Source organism: Ochlerotatus camptorhynchus, unplaced genomic scaffold, assembly GCF_037179485.1.
Source record: "Ochlerotatus camptorhynchus isolate MF236.1 unplaced genomic scaffold, CSIRO-AGI_Acam_v1.1 ptg000173l, whole genome shotgun sequence".
Classification (NCBI taxonomy): Eukaryota; Metazoa; Arthropoda; class Insecta; order Diptera; family Culicidae; genus Ochlerotatus; species Ochlerotatus camptorhynchus.
The window spans coordinates 164993-187500 of NW_027040663.1; the positions used below are offsets into that span (position 1 = coordinate 164993).

General features: G+C 38.8%; 1 protein-coding gene across 1 annotated transcript in view; it reads left to right on the forward strand.

Annotated features, from left to right (window-relative positions):
- The first annotated feature begins 4549 nt into the window (after positions 1-4549).
- Positions 4550-22508, forward strand: part of LOC135701681 (paired mesoderm homeobox protein 2B-like) — a 55431-nt gene continuing 37472 nt past the window's right edge. Inside the window, exons 1-2 of the mRNA XM_065222537.1 lie at positions 4550-4868; positions 4956-5233. Of these exons, the coding sequence (XP_065078609.1) occupies positions 4550-4868; positions 4956-5233 (597 nt within the window). The remainder of the gene's footprint in view (positions 4869-4955; positions 5234-22508) is intronic.

Consider the following 22508-nt stretch of genomic DNA (forward strand, 5'->3'; position numbering starts at 1 on the left):
CATCGTTAAGCAATGTTAAAGAAAGAAAGCTGTCAAATTGAGTTGGTTGCGTTAGGTTCTCGCCGAGCGGTATCACAAACACTAGCGTAAATTATATTGTTGAAAATATCCCATTTAATTTTGCGTGACAGCTGGTAGTGTTAGTGAAATGCACCGTATGCGTACACGTCCGCAGAAAGGCTTACTGGAAGTGGTGCATGAACCTAGGAGCGGGACAACGGCCAATCTTGGAACATTCAATTTCCATGATTTTACAAAAAATTTCATAACTTCGACAATTTCCAACCGATTTCATCCATTAAAGGCTCATTTTCTCCAGTTTTTAATGGACTTCAAAAATAAATTATGGAATGATTTTTTGAATCTTTTTATCACATTAAAAATGTTGATTAAAACAAGATTTTTATGGAAAATTCGCAGGAAAAATAAAAATAAAATGTTGTAAATTTTTAAATGACTACAAAATTAAATTTTTAATTAAGACATAATATTCTAATGAACGGTAGCAAATTTATTTAGCTTCACTTTCATAAAAAAAGATTTAAAATTGGTGCACTAGTTCCAAAGATATTGACATTTTAGTAATCGTACTTTTGTCCAAAATTCAAAAAATCAAAATTTTTGTGTATCTCAAAAATGGCTCTACTTTAATTTTTTCTGACCACGGCATTGAATTCAGCGTAGGATTTTGCATTAGAAACGTTGGTCAACCACTAAAGTTCACACTTTTTATGTTGTTTTGTAAACTAGTGTTATACTTATTATTATGAATGGGGCGGGGAAGAACGTATCTTTTGTGCAAAATATGGAAAAAGGATGGACTTTGGATGTTAATCTAATTACATTAATAGAGATACCAGCTATGTTTTACAGTGAGTTGTTGGTAGTTTACCAACATAATATCATCGGATGTATGTCTCCTCTTAAGCAATTGTTTTGAAAATTTTGGCTTTGGTTTTTACTTATAATTGTAGTTTGCTTAAATTTATTTGCCGGAAAAAAGTGATCGTCAAATCCATGTCTTTTTTGAGTTGACGTTATAGACGGGGGAGGGGTATTTTGCATATCCTAGTCTCATTCCTCATTATGTGACAGGTGATCACGCCGTGATTCCCCTTTAGCCGCTGTCTTGGTCTTGCTTGCTGCAGGACCTAGCGCCACGCCGTCCGAAGCGGTAATGAGCAGAGGTAGGAAAGTAGCGCTGTTTTATATCTTTTCAGATTCAAACAGAATGATGTGCAACCAAGTGGTATTCGTTTATGATGACTGGGTTTGGGGAAAACGTTTCACGGAGAACAAATTATAGCAGACGCAATTATTTTTCCGGTCAAAATAACTATATTGTTCAATTGTTTTAGAGATAACCCGAAACTATAGTTGACTTGAATATATATAGAGACCAACAACTATAGTCCATAGTTGGCTCCTCGGTTGGCCCAATTATATTTTTCAGTAGATGAACAAACGTCAAACTTCAAAATACAACTATGCTTTAGTAGATTCAAGAAAACTATTGTTATGAAAGCAAAATTTTACAATGTTTATTAAACGAACTGCTCTTCATTATGGACATATTAAGGAAGTTTGTTTTGCTTCTTTATCGATCTCAAAAACACAACTGCAAAATCATAAAAAAGTGAACAAGAACATTCAACTTAGATTGGAACCGTGTTCATCTGCGTGAGCTATCTTATCGCTTGCTCTACGCTTCACTAGTTAAAAGTATGTGGATTTATAATGATCACTTGAAACGAAATTATATAAATAAATTACATATGACGGTTGTTATAGTTGATCAAAGTTATAGTTGAATTGAGTATAAGATGAACAATTGAATCTATAAGGTAGATATGATTGAGTTGACGGTCAAATTAATGTTGGAATAACTATAGGTTTCTTCCAAACAACAATATTTTTCCATGTGAAAGTAACTATTAAGATTGTTATCTTAACTTAACGAATTTGATATCCGTGTTAGTTCATGAAAACAGTAATAAAATTATCATTTGCGCATTTTTCAAAAGTTTTTTGATTAAAAATTGGAAAAGTATTTATTTCAGCAGATCCGTTAAGTAATATCTATCGATTGGCGTACTTGGATTTTTATTTCATCTATAAATGACCAAGTTACAAGCGTTCAAAACCTAACACTATTTCACCACACATATTTTTTGATTTGTACCCCAGTATAGTCGACAAAGACGTAGTTCTACGTCAAAAACTTTGTTTTATTCTGGCACGTATTTAGTATATGCAATTTTTGTATAAATATGAGCACTAATTTAAAACGATCTCACCAACTTTCGCTGTTTCTTCACTTTTCTGTCCAAGTGTCGTGTCTATTTGTGTCCATTATTTTAGTATGATGATCTTGAGTTCCTAGTTGTGTCTTATAAAACCGTAACACCATTGCAGAAAATTGACATTGCGCATCTCCCGGAATTTTCTTAACGAGCATTATTCCATTGTCGTATCGCATGTGCTTCATATTACGGCTCTTCTTTTACTTTTACTATGTCGACTCCATGGTACCGGAAATTATATAGATATAAACATTATTAGCAATGCTGTGATATAACCACAACGGTATAGCCGTTCAGAATGTTTCAACGGATGTGAAATGAGGGAACATTTAAATTTAACACGGTTTAAAGTATTTCAATGCAAAATATTCCAAAAATGTTGAAGCTGGTAATTTTTGTTATTTCAATTTCACACACTTTTTTTGATGTTTATCTAAAAATTACTTGAAATTTTATACCGTGTTTATTTTTCTGAAAAAGAATTAATTTTTCCAACAACTTTGTCTCAGACGTCATTTCGATTGGAAGAGACGTTTCCGAGTTATAATTTGTTGAAAAATATCGAATTCGCCATTTTGAAGTTTTTTGCGAGATTCAATTCAACTGTGAATGATTAACCCATAACCAGTGCTGTAAATTATCAACATCATTTGAAATTTTTTGATAAAAATGAGAAAATCAGCTATCCGCTATCAAAAGAGACCTCCTTCGAATGGGTGATATCAGTTTGCGAAGGCATGGATCATTCTCATTTGAGAAACGGTTGATATCATTCAATTGAGTGTAACCTACACAAAAACGGAGCTCTGGTCGACATTCCGGCGAAAAAGCTAAGCCAACCCGCACCAACCTGACTTCTACCAAACTCCAACTCGATGTTAACCCAACATTGACCCGACAATAAAACCCAAAATTGACGATTTAGCTGGGATTGTTCCATACTCCACTGTCGTATATATATATAGTGATTGACTCAATTGACAGTGACAATGAGGTTCGATTAAGAAAGGAACTCTACAAATGATGTACATGAGAGAATTCGTTTTCACAGAACTTATTTAATAGTTGTATGGTTCATCTTCAATCGAATGATCTGGAAAATAACAGCACTGCCCATAGCAAACAACTATGCAAAGTTTCATGCCAACCGGAGATGGTTGCATAAGATCGATTCGTCATTTGGCGTGGAATTGCTCTATTGTAAATAACGCGATGTTGTCAGCCCCTCAGACTTTTATCTTTCAATAATTTCACATAACCATAATTCCAAATCTTTCTCTTTCATCTTCAAGATAGATGTTTAAGGTATACTTTGGTACAATAAGATTACTGGAACAGCGCATGGGTTTCGTAGAATATTAAAACATATTTTCAAAAGAGAGGCTAAGAAAATCGTTTCATTACTGTATTGCTCTTCCAGAGAAGAAATTCCACAGCAGCTTTTAAATAAACAAGGCTTCAAAGAATCGTTAGTAACAATACTTCAAGTTTGTCAATGTTTGTTTTTTTTTTCAATATTTAGCGCATTTTTGGTAGACATTTTTAACAGCTGCGCTAGAACTGCGGTAGCCGCCGGACGGAAACTTTTCTTATGATACGCAATGCATAAATAAATTAGAACAATTATTGCATAGAAACGAAAATAAATCTGAGGGATTATTTTTAGCGCATGACTCCGATTTGGTGCGAAATGTGCAATAAAGTTGCGAACAGGCGCAAAGTTCCAGTTAGGATGAAAGATCCAAAGAAGAATAAAAAACAGCTCAATATTTATTTATTGGATATCTTCGATGAACTATCTGCTAGATAAAGTTTAGCAATGAAAAGCCTATTGTCAAGTTTGAGATGCTGTTATAATAATTATCGACAAGAAAACTTTCATCAAGACAGCCTTTTAACATGTTATAACACCCTAGTCTGAACATAGCATTAAATCATTTTACCAAACAAATACGAGATTCCCAGTTTGTCTTTATCCAACCGCTACCTTTCGTAAACGTCAAATACGTGCTATGGGGAGCCCCTTCATTAACGATTGAAGTAAGCGGTAATGTTAAACGTTACAAATTAATCTTTTTATATCATCCACGGTGATCACATAAATTTCATCTCCATATAAGTGATTATTTCTGATTGATTTCTGTGATAAAAAAAAGTCGTGCAATACTAATAAAAAACGTGAATTTGCCTGAACTACAGTAATTACTCTTCAATCGAGTGTGAACGTTAGATTTAAATTTGTCAAAATGTTCGGTAACGAGCATTTGGAAGATCCCAGGAACGCAAAAGAAGAGCCCGGAGTACAAACAAACTTGTCGAAAGAGAAATCGCCTTTTGTGTCGATTTTTACCATTGAAAGCATACTAGGACTTAATTCTCAAATGTCGAAAAATTCTATACATGATAAAGTACTTTCATCGTTGGATACTAGACAAATATCGCAGGTGTTCCCTCACGATGCAATAAAAAATAGTCCAACCAACTATTTTCACTATTCTGGAATCAATCCCCTACATCAGCACACTCCCTCAGAAATACCCCTTCTATCATCAAATTTACTAGGAAGTAAGTAAAGACCACCGTATCTGCAACTGAAGATCAATTATTAACAACATTATTGTATGATCTTTTATCCCATAAAAAAAATAACAGTCACATATCCCTCGTCATGCCACAGCTATATCCAGCATGATTTATTCTCCGCGCAGCTTTCACCCGTCGGACTAGTATCATGTGATGGTAGTTTTCGTCCACGATATCCCTTTCTCAACTCTGATAGCCATATTAAGCGGAAAAGGAGACATCGCACAATTTTTACCGAAGAACAACTTGAGCAACTGGAAGCAACCTTCGATAAGACCCATTATCCAGACGTACTACTGCGGGAAAAATTAGCCGTGAAGGTGGAATTAAAGGAAGAGCGCGTTGAGGTGCGTAGAAATTGATACCATTTTTACCATAATAATAATCATTAAATCATCAAAACTAGCAACTAAGCAATAGTCTAACTGCGGAAAAATATAAGAAATAGGATCAACGAAAATCTACCTTGACCACCTGTGCCAAGTATGCCAAGTGTGCCAAGTATCTGAGTCTAAAATATTACGAACTTAATTGAACTTATTGGCCAAATCCAAAAAGTTATTTCAAAAGAATTGTTCTCATAAATTCGGCAATAAATAAACTGAATCATGGTCTACTATTAAAAACCATTTTGCCCTGAAGAAAGGTATTTTTGTCTAGAAAGTTGTAGAACTACTCAAACTACTGAACCAACCCACTATGGGCAAAAATGGGTTCAAAATTATCCAAAATTCAATATCTCAACAGCACGCTGAATTCCGGCCATGAAAAACAACTTTTCCGAAGGGAAATTGTCCTGGGAATCGATTGCACGTGGTCCCATAGACCGAAGAGCCTTGCAGGTATGTGTTTTACCCCATTTTCACCAACTGTTTGGAGGAAATGTTTTTTCACAGCTCTATTTTTCGTAAAACATAAGCACTTTATGCATGGTTTTAGCGACATAGGAAGTCCAGTCATTTTGATATTCAGTCGTATGCACAATTCATAATCAGTTAATGAATTTTTTTTTATATAATCTCGTATGTCTTTGAGCATAACCAAAAGCCTAAACATATGATTTGTAAATCGAAAATATGTGGTTGTCATCGAATTAATCGAAACAAATGAGAATTGAGCGATAATACTTTCGGTGATTTCGACTACAGTACTCTAGTAAAAGTATGGACGACTGTCACCAAAAGACTGAAAAAAAGTTGATGAACAAAGAAAGAATGGTTTTTACGCAAGTAAGAGCGTACTTATTACAGTATCCTCTGGCTAATCCGACAAACTTGTGCAGCTAGTACTGCATAATGTACAATTTGAGTTACTAGCTTAAAAGAGTACAACGATATTACAACGGTGTAGTTTGTACGTCTGTCGAAGGTCAATTTCAGCCGTTTACTTTACTTATCCCGTAGGAGAAACACGGGAAAGTAAACCTTCATTGCACAACTATGTTCAAAGCAATATTCTGAAGGCTGATCAAATTCAAGAGCAAAATAAAACTGAAGAAATTAAAGTATTTTGATTGCCATTCGATGATATAAGATGAAACTCATTCAATCGGTTCAATTTGTATGGATTTATTGAATTTCACCACGAAATTCATGAATTCGCTCTTTTCATATGGCATTCTTGCCTGTTGTTTGACATCCACACATGGTGAAACAAAAATTTTGTTTCTCATACAGAAACACCGTTGCGGTGGTGAAGGACAAACCCTTTGTTTACGTTGTGTGGCGACATCTACTATTTGCAAGTGGGTACGTGAAACTAAGGTTATCTTTCATCCTGCCGGGGACTTGTACTGAACATAGAGCTTTTTGACGTTTAATCGGTGCACACTACTGCACCATTTAAATCGAACGAGTGCAAGCAAGAGGGGAACAGATTAGTGGGAAAACAAACCGTTCATTCATTCGTGTGTGCTGGATAGAGAAAGACTATAAAACGTCAAAAAGGTCTATACCAAATGTAATGCATAATGCGTAATATATCGCTTGTGTTTGTATGGAAGAATCTTATCTTAATATTATACACTGGAGTCGCTTTTTACGCGGTTTTTTTTTTACACGGTTTTTTTTACGCGGTTTTTTTTACGTGGATTTCGGAATTTACGCGGTTTTTTTTTTCGCGGATTCCGGAATTTACGCGGTTTTTTTTTTACGTGGATTTTGGTTTTTTTTACGTGGATTTCAGAATTGACGCGGTAAATCGCTTTTTCCGCGGTTTTTTCTTACACGGTCTTTTTTGACGCGGTTTTTTTTTACGCGGGTTTCGGAATTTACGCGGTTTTTTTTTACGCGGATTCCGGAATTTACGCGGTTTTTTTTACGCGGGACGTATCACCCGCGTAAAAAACGACTCCAGTGTATTACTGAATGTTGTTATCAACATAAAGTACCAACGTTCAATTATCGTCTGTCTCATTTTCGCTGTTTTACAAACTTATCAAACATTGTGCATGTATGAAATACTAACTATCTTTCATTTTCAGTCGCCCGTCGGCCCTTGGTCTATTTTCATTTCGGAGCCCCACAGTGGTCCAAAACTGTGAAAAGACGGCCAAAAGTCATTATCTGGCATCAGGGTGCCTTCCATTCATTTTGACTAAAAAAATGTTTTATGAAATTATAGAATAATAGGATATCATGATGATATTTTGTATGTGTAAGTAATAAGAAAATATTGTAAAGTTTGTGTTTCACACATCAAACCAGCAAATTTAGCTTTTACAGAGTCACAATGAGCGTTTTTCTGATCGCCTCTTCGCGAAGAGTGAAGAGCGAAGAGTGGGTGAGATAAATTACAAAATCGCTTATTGCGACTCTCATGTGGCAAAATTGGCAGGTATTATGTGTCAAACACAAACTTAACAATCTTTTCTTGTTGTTTACATAATCAAAATATTTTCATTATGTCTTATTATTCCATAATTTCTTAAAACATTTTTTTAGTCAAAATGAATGGAAGGTGCATTAATGACTAGTGGTGTCTTCGTCAAAGTTTCTGGATATAAAAATTCCCTTCTTTGACAGATCAATGATTAATGAGATCCAAAGCTTTACGTTTTCCAAAATTTCATATTCAGCAGCGGTGTTTTTTAGAAAATATCAAAACAAGAAACTTTTCTCATGATACTAGATGTCTATTTCTTCATCTGATTGAAATATGGAACGTTTTTCGTGCAAAATCCCTTATTAAAAGTTTTTACTTAATAATTATTTTCAATAATCTTCTACTGGTTTGAAATGATCTACAAAGTGGTTCAAAACATCAAACGGCAAAAAAAAATACATTTGTCTAGAGTTGGTTGGAAATACTAACATGAAGCTTTAGTGTGATAATTTATTAGATAGAGAATGATCTTTAGAAGAGGGTAGGTGGATAGTTCCGTTAGAGTACGGCAGTATGAAAATTGAATAGAAGTTAAAAATGAGCGAAGGGCCATTAAGGTGATACGGCACATCATGCAACAATGGCTGTCCCCACGATTATTAAATAAATGTGTTTGGTATGCGTACGAAAGATATCTTCCTACAAAATAGTAAATTACTAATTACATACCTTAAAAAATGGGCCAAAATTGTATGAATAAGATCTGGATACATATTTGAACACTTTCCCACCAATTCATTCACGCATTCACAATATTTGCATTAAAAAGTACGATCAGTCGATTTTGTTCTGCTCTGGTCATGTAATTTAAATAACTGTTTTCACTAGCTTTCACTTTTCAGAACCACACTAAAAACAACTACGACACGTGCTTCTACAAGCACTTTAAAGTTAATTCACTTTTAAAGACGATATTTACTTAAATAATACTATTTGCATCGTTGAAAACGCGAGCCGCGAATAATTTTGTAAGCTGAAATAGTTTTGTTTACCTTTTTTCTACACACCACATTACGAAGGTGTGCGTACGAATTAACTATCATCGTATCCAGTGTTGTCAATTCAATTGAAACAAAGTGTTTAAAAACAATATTTTTATTGCTTTTGAAGGTGCTTCAACTATGTTCAATTAATAAACCATCTCTAATAAAAATTAAAACAATTTCTTATTTTGTTTTTCCAAAAAAGAAACGGGAGTAAATAAACATACAAATCTTCTAAAGAAAACGTATTTGTCATTCTGGTTGCACTGGTTGAAACCATCAGCTGATATTAAAAGGGCGGGAAAATAATGACGCGAAAACAAAAACATACACGATAACTTTTGACTTTGAGTATAATCACGATCATATTCACCTACCCTTGGGTATAACTGACTTACTTTTGGGTAGAAAGCAAATTTCAATACGATTTGAACACAAGTAAATGAAAACTACTTTGACTCACTTTACCTACTTTTGGCTTCCTGCAATAAAGTGGCGAGATGTGTGAAAATAACTTATTTGGGTATTTTTTTCTTACCATGTACCTGGAGGTTTGAGTGCTGGAATCATTTTTGGACCGGTCGTGTGTAACCAAAGTATACAAAGTGTGGCTTTGAATTAATCTACTATGATTACTTGACTTGGTTGGACTTGGCGGAGACGTATGATATTTGTCTGAATAGAAAGGGATGTCCTTGGGAGGTGGTAGATCGTTGATATTGGCAAATTGAATAGAAATGTAGTAATGGTTTAAATAGTGGATGATAAAAATATAATCTGTGAAAGATGATGAATGTTGAAATTTGCTGTAAGATATAACTTTTTCTTCAACTTTCTATTTGTTTTATTAACTGTTTCACATTCGACCTCTTAATAACGAACTCTAGCAGGTATGTTTACACGGTAGTTGCGACAATGCATAATTTACACTCACACCCCTACAGCATCAATGATAATCATTTCACTGACACATAGAAACGAGAGAAAAAAAGCAAAAAAAACGTGACGTATCGTATCACCTTAATGCGACAGTATAAAGTCTAACGCACACCTTTTGCCTAGCCCGTACGATGTACGCGGAGATTTGAAGTATGTCTTCAAGTCTACAGGCTCGTACTCTAACGGAACTATCCACCTACCCTCTTCTAAAGATCATTCTCTAGCTAATAAATTATCACACTAAAGCTTCATGTTAGCATTTCCAACCAACTTTGAAAATCGCAAACTTCGCGTATGAAGTAACATAAAAACACTTTGAATGTAACATTTGTCTAGCAAAATCAAGAATTAATTACCTATTTCAGAATCTAGTGCGGTGGCATAATCAGAAAATGTGTGTATACGGAAGTTTTGAACAATGTTGGCCACTACTTCGAAGCAGTAGAGGTTCAAAAAATATTTTTCGCAAAATCAATAATAACTCACATATTTTGCGATCTAGTGTGCTATAATATCAGTCAAATGTATGTGTATTGATGTTTTGAGCAACTTTGTAGAACATTTCAAACCAATTTATTGACAAATAAGCATAAAAGTAAGTATAAACTAAAAACATCTATTGAGGGATTTTTCACGAAAAGTGTTCCATATTTCAATGAAATGAAGAAATAGACACCTTACATAATGTTGATGCAAGGCTAATATTAAAATTTAAGGCCCTTATGAGGCAAAATCGGCTTGGTGGTTACTTGAGTAGAGATTCTTCATATTGCTTACTGTGCAGCATATATCGATGATTATAAAGTTTACCAATCATGCTAGACAGTGATCATACATATTCTAAGTAATTTTGGCTTCAGGTGATTTCTTAATTTTTCAGTTAATAATCCTCAGTTGTAAAATAAGGTATTACAAGCTCACCATGCAATGCAATCATTCCAGGAGTCCTGGATTATTGTCAATAGAGATAACGCATAAATGTATGCAACGTTACTTATAAAACAGCTACTACGTACATTTTACTTTTATTGTTGGCTAGTTCAATAAATTGTAGTCTAAATACGTATCTGTCCTGGATACCAACATTAATATAGTGGAATTAAATGGAAGATAACCTTTTTACTGTTTTATTTAAGCTAATAACCCTACTTCATTAATTTTAAGATGCATTTAACCATATTTTATGGGTGTGCAATAATTAGATACGATGTGTGCAATAATAGGATTTCGCGTGCAACCATTGGGCTCTGAGGCGCATTCAAAAAAGTTATTAAAATGAAAGCTTTTATGAATATACATTGCTTATTGGTTCTGTAATTGCTTCATTGATCGCATTGAAATATTTCGTGAGGAATTTCTACTTTAAAATCGTTTTCAACCTCATAAAAAAACACGATATAACAAAAATAACGTGTGCAACAATGGGCAAATTACCCTACAAGTGATAGTTTTAATTTTTATTTTCATATTATCAACACTATTGTTTCAAGTTTTCAAAGCTTTATACAAATACAAAAATAACCAACGATTAATTTCTGGAATCATATATTGAGAAGGATATGATTGATGTATCTGAGCCGAGCCCCCTCCATATTGGGGGCCCTGACTTTACAAAACATTTTTATAACTGTATTTTGCGACTCTTTCTGGGGCCTTTCTTAGCTCAGTCCAAAAGGCGCAGCTACAAAGCAAGACCATGCTGAAAGTGATTGGGTTCGATTCCCGGTCCGGTCTAGAAATTTTTGGGGTTGGAAAATTTCTCGACTTCCCTGAATATGATTGTACTTGCCACACAATTATACTAATGCAAAAATGGTACAGGCATCGAAAGATCTCAATTAATAACTGTCGATAAGCAATAAGATTAAAAAGCGAGGAATAAGAAGAAGAAGAAGCGACTCTTGTGCCTCATCAGACAAACCCAACATATATGCTCTATAAATGAGTCTGTGTGAGTAAAACCGTGATTCAATATTCAATATTGGTATTAAAAAGTCTGGTATTCCCTAAGCTTTGTAGTTAGATTTTTTATTACTTTTGATTGATTTATAACAAAGTTCTGGCATTCATATGTATGCTAAAAACAGGAAACCCATACATAGATTAAGTTTGTCCAAATTGCGTGTAAAGAAAGCGTACGTTCTCAGAATATGATTCTGATTTCATTCAAAATCGTAAAAAGTAGGGTTGCGCAAAATTAAGTAAAAATATTACTAAAGTTTGAGTAAAGTTTGTTAGTGTCCAGCATTTTTAGAAACATTTACTCAAAAATAAGTAGTAGTTTTACTTAATTTTAAATAAAGTGTGCTTCAGTTAAAATCAGGAACCACAGTTTATTTTATAGAAATGCAGTTAGTTGGTCAGTTCTAGTTGATTATGCACAAATTCATCGAAAATCAAAAAACGTTGAATCAACCCATAATAATAATAAAAAAAAAACTTATAAAAAGACCCCGGTACGAGGAGATATTTCCGACATGTTTAAGTTCGCTTTTACCAACAAATGCTCCCAGAAGCTGACGATCTGGAGCTGGATGTACAGCTGTGGACCTGTGAAGTTTTGGCTAGATTTGGCATACTGCTACTACAGCCCGGAGATACCGGAGTGTAGTTCAGTGATGCCATGAAAACTGGTAGATTTCATTGAGAAACACATCAATCTTCTCAACTGCCACCAATCCCACCTGATCTAACAGTACATATTGGGCGATTATCAAGCGGAAGTTCAAGAGAACTGACAAGGTGATGCGAGATGCTGTTGACATGGACTGGAATAAACTGGATAACCTGGATAATATTTTGACTACTCAATGTTTTAAGTTGATTTCTCACTTCCGGATTTTAACTGAAGCATACTTAAGCCGCACTTTTCACGATTTTGAGTGAAATCCTACTCACTTTTGACTTAGTCTCAAATTCCATGAATGTCAGAGAAAACAGTGATGCCAGTACTAAACCGACGTGCGCTAGTTGGGCAGCGACTTCATAGGAAGGATATAGGAAGACCAGTGACGATGTGAAAGAGATAGGTAGCTTTGATTTTTAGACGTATGCACAATAGTGATATTTTTTTTTGCAATATCTCCTTCCCCTTGCCGCTACCCTTTTGGAATGTGCTGAGGACATCGTAAAAATGAAAGAGCAAAAATGAGAGTTCGCCACCTAATCAAAAATCCTGAGCACGGTTCTGGATAAGTTATGAAAAACCACATGGTATTTTACAATTTGGCATTTTTTTTCCCGAAACGTGCATTTAAAGCCTGGTCCACTTAGAATCCGAACACTTTATTTATTATATAGCAGCTCCTCTAGTGGTCGGATTTGAAATGTATTGACAGCGATTGGTTTTGAAAATATACGTGTTTCAGTGGTGAAAGTCTCGTCTCGAAACGTGTAGTATTAAAAAAATTGTACAAGATGGAAGAATAGAAAAGAAAATTGAGTAAATCTGAATTTACAGCTCTGATCAGACAGATCCTGCACACCCACATCGAAAATCCGACGTGGTCAGTTCGAAATATCGCGAAAAGTTGGAAATTGCCGATTTCAGGCAGGTTCCCGGACAAAATTTTTGTCGGCCACAAGACAGGGCAAATTCAATTTTGTTTTTTCCGATAAATTCGCCCGGAAACTGATGATCTGGCAAGGAATTTTATGATGCGGACTCAAAACCAAGCTTTTCATCACCAACAAAATGATGGACTCAAAGTATACTACCTTTCATTAAGGCTAACTGCAAAGCCGACTCAGGACGCTGCACAGCTGACTCGATGTTGGAAAAAAATAGCCGCTGTGGTTGACCAGTTCAGTGTGCGGCAGATGATGGCAGGAATTTCAAAGAAAGTCCGTGAGTTCATCCGAACGCCGTCGGAGTAGTTTTGCATTTTTTGTTTTGTGTGTCCGAATTCTAAGTGGACCAGACTTTATAAAGCATGGCCATACTGGAGGAGGAGACTGGGTTTGATTCTCGGTCCGGTCCAGGAATTTTTTAGGTTGGAAAATGTACGACTTTCGTGGGCGTAAAGTATTATTGTGTGGCAAAATATCTTAAGCAAATAGCCAAATCGACGTAAGTACTTTTGTAAACAATAGCTTCACCAACGAGCTGGGAATCGACTTTGTAGTGCGTTGTAAGATGCGCCAATGCGTGATTAGTTGGCAGCCGATCAACGCGAGGATGTGCAAGCTGAGGATCAAGGGCCGTTTCTTCAACTACATCATCATCAACGTGCACTGCCAAATTGAAATAAGACCTGACGACGACGGTTGCATGCAACAGGACGTGACATCGGTGACATGACGCACAGGTAGGACCGGAGGCAATGTACAGACCAGTAATCGGGGTAAACAACCTGCATGCCGTATGGAATGACAACGGCTAACAATGCGTGAACTTCGGTTTTTCCCCCCGCAAAGATATCCACAAAGCCACCTGCAGATCATCTGACCAACACAAAAATCCAATCCACCTAGTTCTAATCGCTGGAAAATTCTTTTCTGACATCATATTGCAGTGTGAACATAAATTCGAACCACTACTTAGTTACAGTCTGTATGCGCTAAAAATTTTCGACGGTGTTCAACACTCAGACGGAACGCTGGAGTTGCCCAGGAATATGCGCAGCAGCTGAAAGCTGCACTACCCATAGAGAAGCAGCTTGGCGCAGCTACTCTTGAAGATGGGTGAAGGGACATCCGTTCCGCCATAGGTATTACTGCGAATCCGGACCGAATAAATTACTGGTTAGACGGCGAAGAATGCTGCAGTACCATGAGGTTGAAAGTGAAGCAATACAGACAAGCACGGAACAGATAAAACTCAGTTTTTCGAAGAAAAAAATGCCAGCAGGAAGACTGAGACCGCGAGGCGATTAAACAGCTGTACCGCGTAAACGACACACGGAAGTTCCACGAGAAGCTAAAAATTCACACAAAACCTAAGTCGACTTAGACGGCAACCTTTTCACGAATGAGTGTGAGGTGATTGAGAGGTGGAAGAAGAATTATGACGAGCACTACAACGGCGATGGTAAGGAGGAGATCGGTCAGCAGCTGGTGTTGACCTACTACCAAGCGTGCTATTAAAATACGGTGGTGATGCATAAGCTAGAGTGCTGCACGGGTAATTGGAAAGATTTTGAAGGAGGATATACTACCGGAGAAGTGTCAAATGCACTATCTACAAAAAGGATGACAAGTAGGTTTACTGCAACTACCGCGCGATCACATTGCCAACTATTTGTTTTATTGTTTTACATCATCAGACTTGAAGGTTAAATTACATACAGTCTCATATTAAAAGCAAAACCCACTCTACTACACGAAAAGACAATTTCATATTGAATGTATTAAGAAAACCACATATGTATATTTGTTTATTTGTTTATTTGTTTATTTGTATTCCTCCATCTGACAAGGTTGTCTTAATGAAGTTGGACAGGGAAAAGCCAAATTGAGTCATGGTGAACTCAAATTGGCATAAAAACCCTGTTTCTTTTCTTAAATTAAGTACATAGAAACAGAAACTAAACATTAACAATTACACAGTTCACAGCAAAAACAATGCAAAATACAATAATTACTACAGTGTAAATTAAAAACGTTAAAATGCGGTCAGTGTCATAAAAGTGTGTCAGCAACAGTGCAGCATCGTCATTGATTGTCAAGTCCTGCTCATAATCAATCCATGCACATAACAGCTTTACAATCGATTACTTAGGCGGCGTTGAAAAGTAGCTGCGGAAGCTTCAAAGTCGAAAAGCTCAGATACATCATTGAAGCGAGAGGCCATGAACCGTATTGGGTCGTGTTGCCCGTATCGACTGTTGCGGGATGCCAAATGCAGGAAGTTACGCCGACGAAGGGGGCGTTCAGGTACATAAACGTTGATATCGGCAAGAATGGCAGGTGCATCCACCTCACTAGTTAATACTTTGGCGACAAAAACCGCTTGCATGTCAGACCTTCGTTTCTCCAGTGTTTCAATTCCTAACAGCATGCATCGATGTTCGTAGGGAGGTAGATTTAGATGTTCACGCCAAGGTAGATAACGAAGAGCTAGGCGCACAAATTTTCTTTGAACCGATTCTATACGGTCAACCCATATACTGCTGTACGGACACCAAACTATTACAGCAGTACAGTGATTTCAGACACAGAGGGTCATGGAATCCATCGGCAAGTTTAAAGATAAATCCAAGCTGCCTATTCGCTTTTGAAATCACATCAGCATAATGTGTCCGGAGGTTAAGTTCAGAGTCCAATAACACACCAAGGTCTCTAACCTGATTCAGCCGTTCTAGATCATGACCAGCAAGACGATAGTGGAAGATGATCGGATGACGTTTTCTGGAAAACGAAATAGTGTTGCATTTCGTTACACACAGTTCCAGTAAGTTCCGTTTGCTCCAATCCTCAAATGACTCCAACAAACTCTGCAGGTAGGCACAGTCCTCGATGCATGTGATTACCATGTAAATCTTAACATCATCGGCGTAGAAAACACGATTTCCAGATGGTAAAACAAACGATGCATCATTAATGAAAAGCGAAAACAATAGGGGGCCTAGGTTGCTCCCTTGTGGAACTCCGGATACAATCGGGAAGGCGGTTGAATGTGAGGAGCCTAATTTAACTTTCATAGACCGTCCTGACAGGTATGATTCGAACCAACGAACAAAGGCGACGGATACTCCAAATTTCTCGAGTTTTCGAAGCAGAATAGCATGGTTCACTCGGTCGAATGCAGCTTTGAAATCAGTGTATATAGCATCTACTTGCATGCCAGCGTCCATCGATCGAATGCACAATGAAGTGAATTGAGTGAGGTTCGTTGTCACAGATCTTTTTGGAAAAAATCCATGCTGGGCACTAGAGATGTAATTCTTGCTAGCTTCGAACAAGGCATCGTTCACGGTTATCTCAAAGAGTTTGGAGCAAGCATTCAACGACGTTATCCCGCGGTAATTGGAAATATCACACTTGTCCCCCTTTTTGTGAATAGGAATCATGACCGAAGTCTTCCACGCGGATGGGAATGTCATTCGCTGTAATGAAATATTAAACAATTTCACTAGCGGCATCAATAAGACACTTGAGCAATTCTTAAGAATGCATGCAGGAATACCATCCGAACCGTATGACGCAGAATGTTTAAGTTTACGTATCGCTTTTTGTACGTGCTCCTCAGTGATTTGGAAAATTCCAAAGTCGAGCCTATCTGATGGTGTGTCATGGATGGCTGCATTTAGATGCGAGGACGAAATCGACATGTCCGAGAAGGCACTCTTGAAGTGATCAGCAAACAGCTCACACTTGTGGGCATCTGTGCTAGCAGAGCGGGCACCGAGATACATAGACGAAGGTAATCCATTTTCCTTTCGCTTCGACCGAACAAATGACCAGAAACGTTTGGGATGCAGGCGTAGATTTCTCTGCGTACGGTCTATATAACGAGCATACATTTCGCGGTTAAAGCTAGTGTATTTATTGCTGGCCAGAACAAAACGACGTTTCAGGTGTTGTGATCGATTACGTTTGAATTTCCGAAGAGCAGTACGTCGACGGCGCTTCAATCTACGAAGCCGATTGTTTGTCCATGGAGGTTTCAGAGTAGGACGCTGAAGTAGCACGTGAGCTTCGATAACACGACGTATCTCAGAGTTGAACGACTCAACGATGTCATCCAGATCTCGTTCGTCATCCAAAAATTGCCAATCAATCACAGAAAATGCTTCACTCATCAAGTCATAGTTGACACGGCGGAAATCAAATTGCGGGTTCTCGTGTGGCTGATCAAATCTCACTGGTGACGGCAAAGAAACGGCAACCTCAATAGCGGGATGTGCAGTGTCGAGTTCTACAAGAGATTCAACCGCTTCAGAAATGCTGCAGTTAGGTAGTGCTGTATCGTTCACCAGTACTAAGTCAAGAGTACGAGAACTGGCATTTTTCACAGAGTTGATTTGCGTCAGACCATTGAAACAAAAGGCATCATATAGAGCACCATCCGAAGTTGAAAAACGGGATATACTGGAATCTATATGAAGTCCGCCATCCTCTGAAGCAGTCCAATGCATGTTGGGGTGATTGTAGTCACCGAACTGAAGCGCAAAATCATGAGGTTTCAAGCATGATATTACTGAACTAACAGAATCGCTATGAAGCTGAATGAGGGACAGATCATCTCTACGATCAGGTGGTAGATATAATACTCCAATACTGACTGAACACGTTTGCAATTTGATTTTTACCCACAGCTGTTCCAAAGCATCACTAACTGGAGCTGGGTCGACACAGCAGCACAATCTGGTAGACACTGCAATCAAAACTCCACCGCCGCGCAGCTTTCTACTGTTCAGTGGATTGCGATCAGTCCGAAAAACAGTGAATGATCCACCAAATAGCTGAGTTGATAGGATGCAAGTGTCGAGCCACGTCTCGGTTAGAACTATCACATCATACTCCGAATCTGCCGCAGCGAGATAGAAGGCATCGATCTTCGTTCGGAGTCCACGGACATTTTGATAGAAGATACGAAGTTGAGAAGAAGAATATGAGGGAGGCATGCCAGTAATCTGTTGAGTCTGAGCGCAGACTGGGTGGATCACAGGACTACCACTTTCAATCTCAGGAACGAGTCGGTTGCGATGAACAAAAACAGCATCTTGCAGGACAAGGTCAGAGGGCCTAATATTGTTGCTATCTGTGTATGTGTGTGTGTGGTGTGTGTGTGTGTGTGTGTGTGTGTGTGTGTGTGTGTGTGTGTGTGTGTGTATGTGTCTGTGTGTGTGCGTGTGTGTGTGTGTGTCTGTGTGTGTGCGTGTGTGTGTGTGTGCGCGCCTGTGTGTGTGCGCGCCTGTGTGCGTGCGCACATGTGTGTGTGTGTGTGTGTGTGTGTGTGTGTGTGTGTGTGTGTGTGTGCGTGTGTGTGTGTGTGTGTGTGTGTGTGTGTGTGTGTGTGTGTGTGTGTGTGTGTGTGTGTGTGTGTGTGTGTGTGTGTGTGTGTGTGTGTGTGTGTGTGTGTGTTTGTGTTTTTTTATAGTAAGGAAAGCTTCAAAAGCCCGGCCTGTCACTGTGTTGCGTGTTTGTTCTACTTCTGGCACAGTGTGGGACTCTTAACCACTAAAACCTTACTCGCCTTTAGCCACTAAACCCCCAGAACTCCCCTAGAGTACTTCGTCGGGGGGGGAGGGGGGCTGTGCTCAAGCACTTCTCTTTAGCTCAACTAGCCGGCGTTGCTAACTCGCTGATCATCTCTCCATTTTCGCTGCAGCTCTGACAAAATTTGCGTCACTGCCCTGCTGACGACGCTCCACGTCCTCTCATCCCGGCACATTTCACTGAAGACATTTCTCGCGCTAAGGGCCGGCATCTCCACTCGCACTGCCTCAAATCTTGGGCAGTCAAAAACCACGTGCTCCGGCGTTTCGTCCACGTTGCCACACTCCGGACACAGGGGTGACGTTGTGTGTCCAAAGCGATGCAGGTACTTCCTGAAGCAGCCATGACCAGACAGGAACTGCGTCAAATGAAAGTTGACTTCTCCATGCTTCCTGTTCACCCAGGTCGAAAGAATCGGTATTAGCCTGTGTGTCCATCTACCGTTCTCCGCTGCGTCCCACTCCTGTTGCCACTTAGCCATCGACTCCGTTCTCACCAATGTCCGTACTCCTCTGGTATCTCTTCGCATATAGCATTCGGTGTCCTCCGCCAAGGTGATGACGATGGGTATCATACCGGCGATAACGCATACTGCTTCCGTCGAAATTGTTCTAGCTATCGCATTGATGGCCTTTGTCGCCTTCTCACATGCGTAGTCAACGTGGCTATTGAAGCTTAGTCGGTCATCGAGTATCACTCCAAGATACTTCAGCACGCGCTTTGATGCTATGGCGTTCTCCCCGACGGTAATTTCTGCTCGCTGAACAGCTTCACAGTTACTGACCAATAGCACTTCCGTTTTGTGGTGGGCTATCTGCAGCTTCGCTCCTTGCATCCAGTTGGAAACCGTGTCGATCACCTCGGTTACCAGCATTTTCACTTCTTCCAACGTCTCACCAACACGACGTCGTCCGCAAATCCTACGATCTCGACTCCTTTAGGCAGCTTCAGCGTTAGCACGCCGTTGTACATCGCGTTCCAGAGCGTTGGGCCAAGCATGGAGCCTTGTGGCACACCCGCCGTGATCCGGATTGATTTCTCTCCCATGTCCGTCTCGTAGACTAGAACCCGGTTCTGGAAGTAACTCCTTATAATGATACACAGGTAATCATTCCATGCAGTGCTTTGGCGATGGCCTCCCAGCTGGCGCTGTTGAATGCGTTCTTCACGTCGATCGTTATCACGGCGCAATATCGATCTCCTCTCCGCTTCTGTTTTGACGCTTTCTCGGCACTTTCGACCACTGTCCGAATTGCATCCACCGTTGATCTCCCTTTCCGGAATCCGAACTGCTTCACCGACAATCCATGCTCACTCTCCGTGCATTTCGTTAGCCTGTTGAGGATTATCTTCTCCAATAGCTTTCCGACTGTATCCAGCAAGCATATACAGGGGTTACTCAAAATAACTAGGATAGGCAAATTTTTGGTCAACTTTGGAGTATTGTAACTTCGTCAAATATGATCCCATTTTAAATCTTTTATGAGCATTTGACTGGAAAACTAATATTGTTCTACTGTGTAGCGACGAAAATAATCCTGGTCACCGGATACCGGAGATATTCCGGGTTTCCGGAGGGCTTGTCTAACGTGCTAAATTTTTGGTGAAATTTTATATATGATGCTGGTTAAATATATATATTTTCAGTAAATACAACAAAAGTAGAACCATTTCTAAAGAGAATCATATGCCAAGAACTAATATCGGCTTATAATCAACCGAGATATGGCAATTTCCCTGGAATCGGTTCTGGTGGAGGGTTCTGAATGCGGGCAGATCATTTAATAACTCAAAACATGCTGTGTGACAGCTCTTTCTTCATGGTTTCTCGTCAATAGACTTTCGATAAACTTTAAATGCATCATTGACCACATTGGAAACTCTCGGAACATCCAGTATTCCCCCAGGGAAACTGGAGCAGAGGACAATTGCATTTTTACACCAAAACATGCCGTGTGACAGCTCATTCTTCATGGTTTTTTATGAATAGGCATTCATTCAACTTCAAATGGATCAGTGACCACATTGGCAGCTCTCGGAATCACGGGATACCCCGAGAGAACCTGTAGCAGGAGACAATTTATTTTTAACTCAAAAACGTGCCATGCGACAGCTCTTTCTTCATGGATTTTCATGAATATTCTTTCTATAGACTTAAAGTGAATCATTGACCACATTGGCCGCTCTCGAAACCAATGGATACCCCCAGGGGAACCTGTAGCAGGGGACAATTGCGTTTTTACTCAAAAACATGCCGTACGACAGCTCTTTCTTCATGGATTTTCATGAATATGCTTTCTATAGAATTGAAGTGGATCATTGACCACATTGACCATTCCGGAGTCACTGAAATGCCCTGTGGGGAACCTGTTGTGCGGAACATGACGAGGACTTTACACACCTGCCATGGCCAGCACATTCGTCGGATTTAAATATAATTGAGCCACTTTGGTCGACGTTGTAAGCTCGTATTCGAAGCGTTTTTCCTCCTCCATCGTCGTTGAAAACGCATGAACATCTTCTGATCCAAGAATGGTACAACATTCCACTAAAAGCCATCCAAAAACTTTATGAATCGATTCCCAGACGAATCCAAGCTGTTATTGAAGCAAATGGTGGTCCAACATCATATTGGGCGGTTCCATTTTAACGTTTTCCTACAATTTTCAATGGCATTCTTAATTTATAAATAATAAATAATTAATAATACATAGCTTTGCAAATAGCAAATAGCTTTGGAACCCAGATTAAAAGCGCAACTTTTCAAATAAGAATGGTTTATTCGCACTGTCACTATTGTTTATTTGAAATGAAGGAAATGGCACATTAATACAAGAGAGAGACTTTTATTGGTCTACAACCAGAGTTTAAAGACCTAATCTCCCTATCCACTGTTAGTAGTCAATGGTCCATTTGATGACTTCAGATAGTTCGAGCTGTCGAACGGCATTGTGAAGTGAAAATACAATTTCCCTCTTACATGTTATCCTGGGGCATCTGCTGGTTCCAGAAAGAGCTCCGCAATGGCATTGTTTTGTGTAAAAATGTGATTGCATCCTACTACATGTTCCCCCCAGGGCATTCCATTCCGGAAAGGTCAATGTGATCAATGATCCACTTCAATTCTATAGAATTAAATATTCATTTCATGAAAATCCATGAAGAAAGAGCTGTTGCACGGCATGTTTTTGAGTAAAAACGCAATTGTCCCCTGCTACAGGTTCCCCTGGGGGTATCCAGTGGTTCCGAGAGCGGCCAATGTAGTCAATGATTCACTTTAAGTCTATAGAAAGCATATTCATGAAAATCCATGAAGAAAGAGCTGTCGCTCGGCATGTTTTCGAGTAAAATAGCAATTGCCCCCTACTACAGGTTCCCCCCGGGGATATCCCGTGATTCCGAGAGCTGCCAATGTGGTCACTGATCCATTTGAAGTTGAATGAATGCCTATTCATAAAAAACCATGAAGAATGAGCTGTCGCACGGCATTTTTTGGTGTAAAAATGAAATTGTCCTCTGCTCCAGGTTCCCCCGGGGGCATACTGGATGTTCCGAGAGTGGCCAATGTGGTCAATGATGCATTTAAAGTTTATCGAAAGTCTATTGGCGAGAAACCATGAAGAAAGAGCTGTCGCACGGCATGTTTTGAGTGATT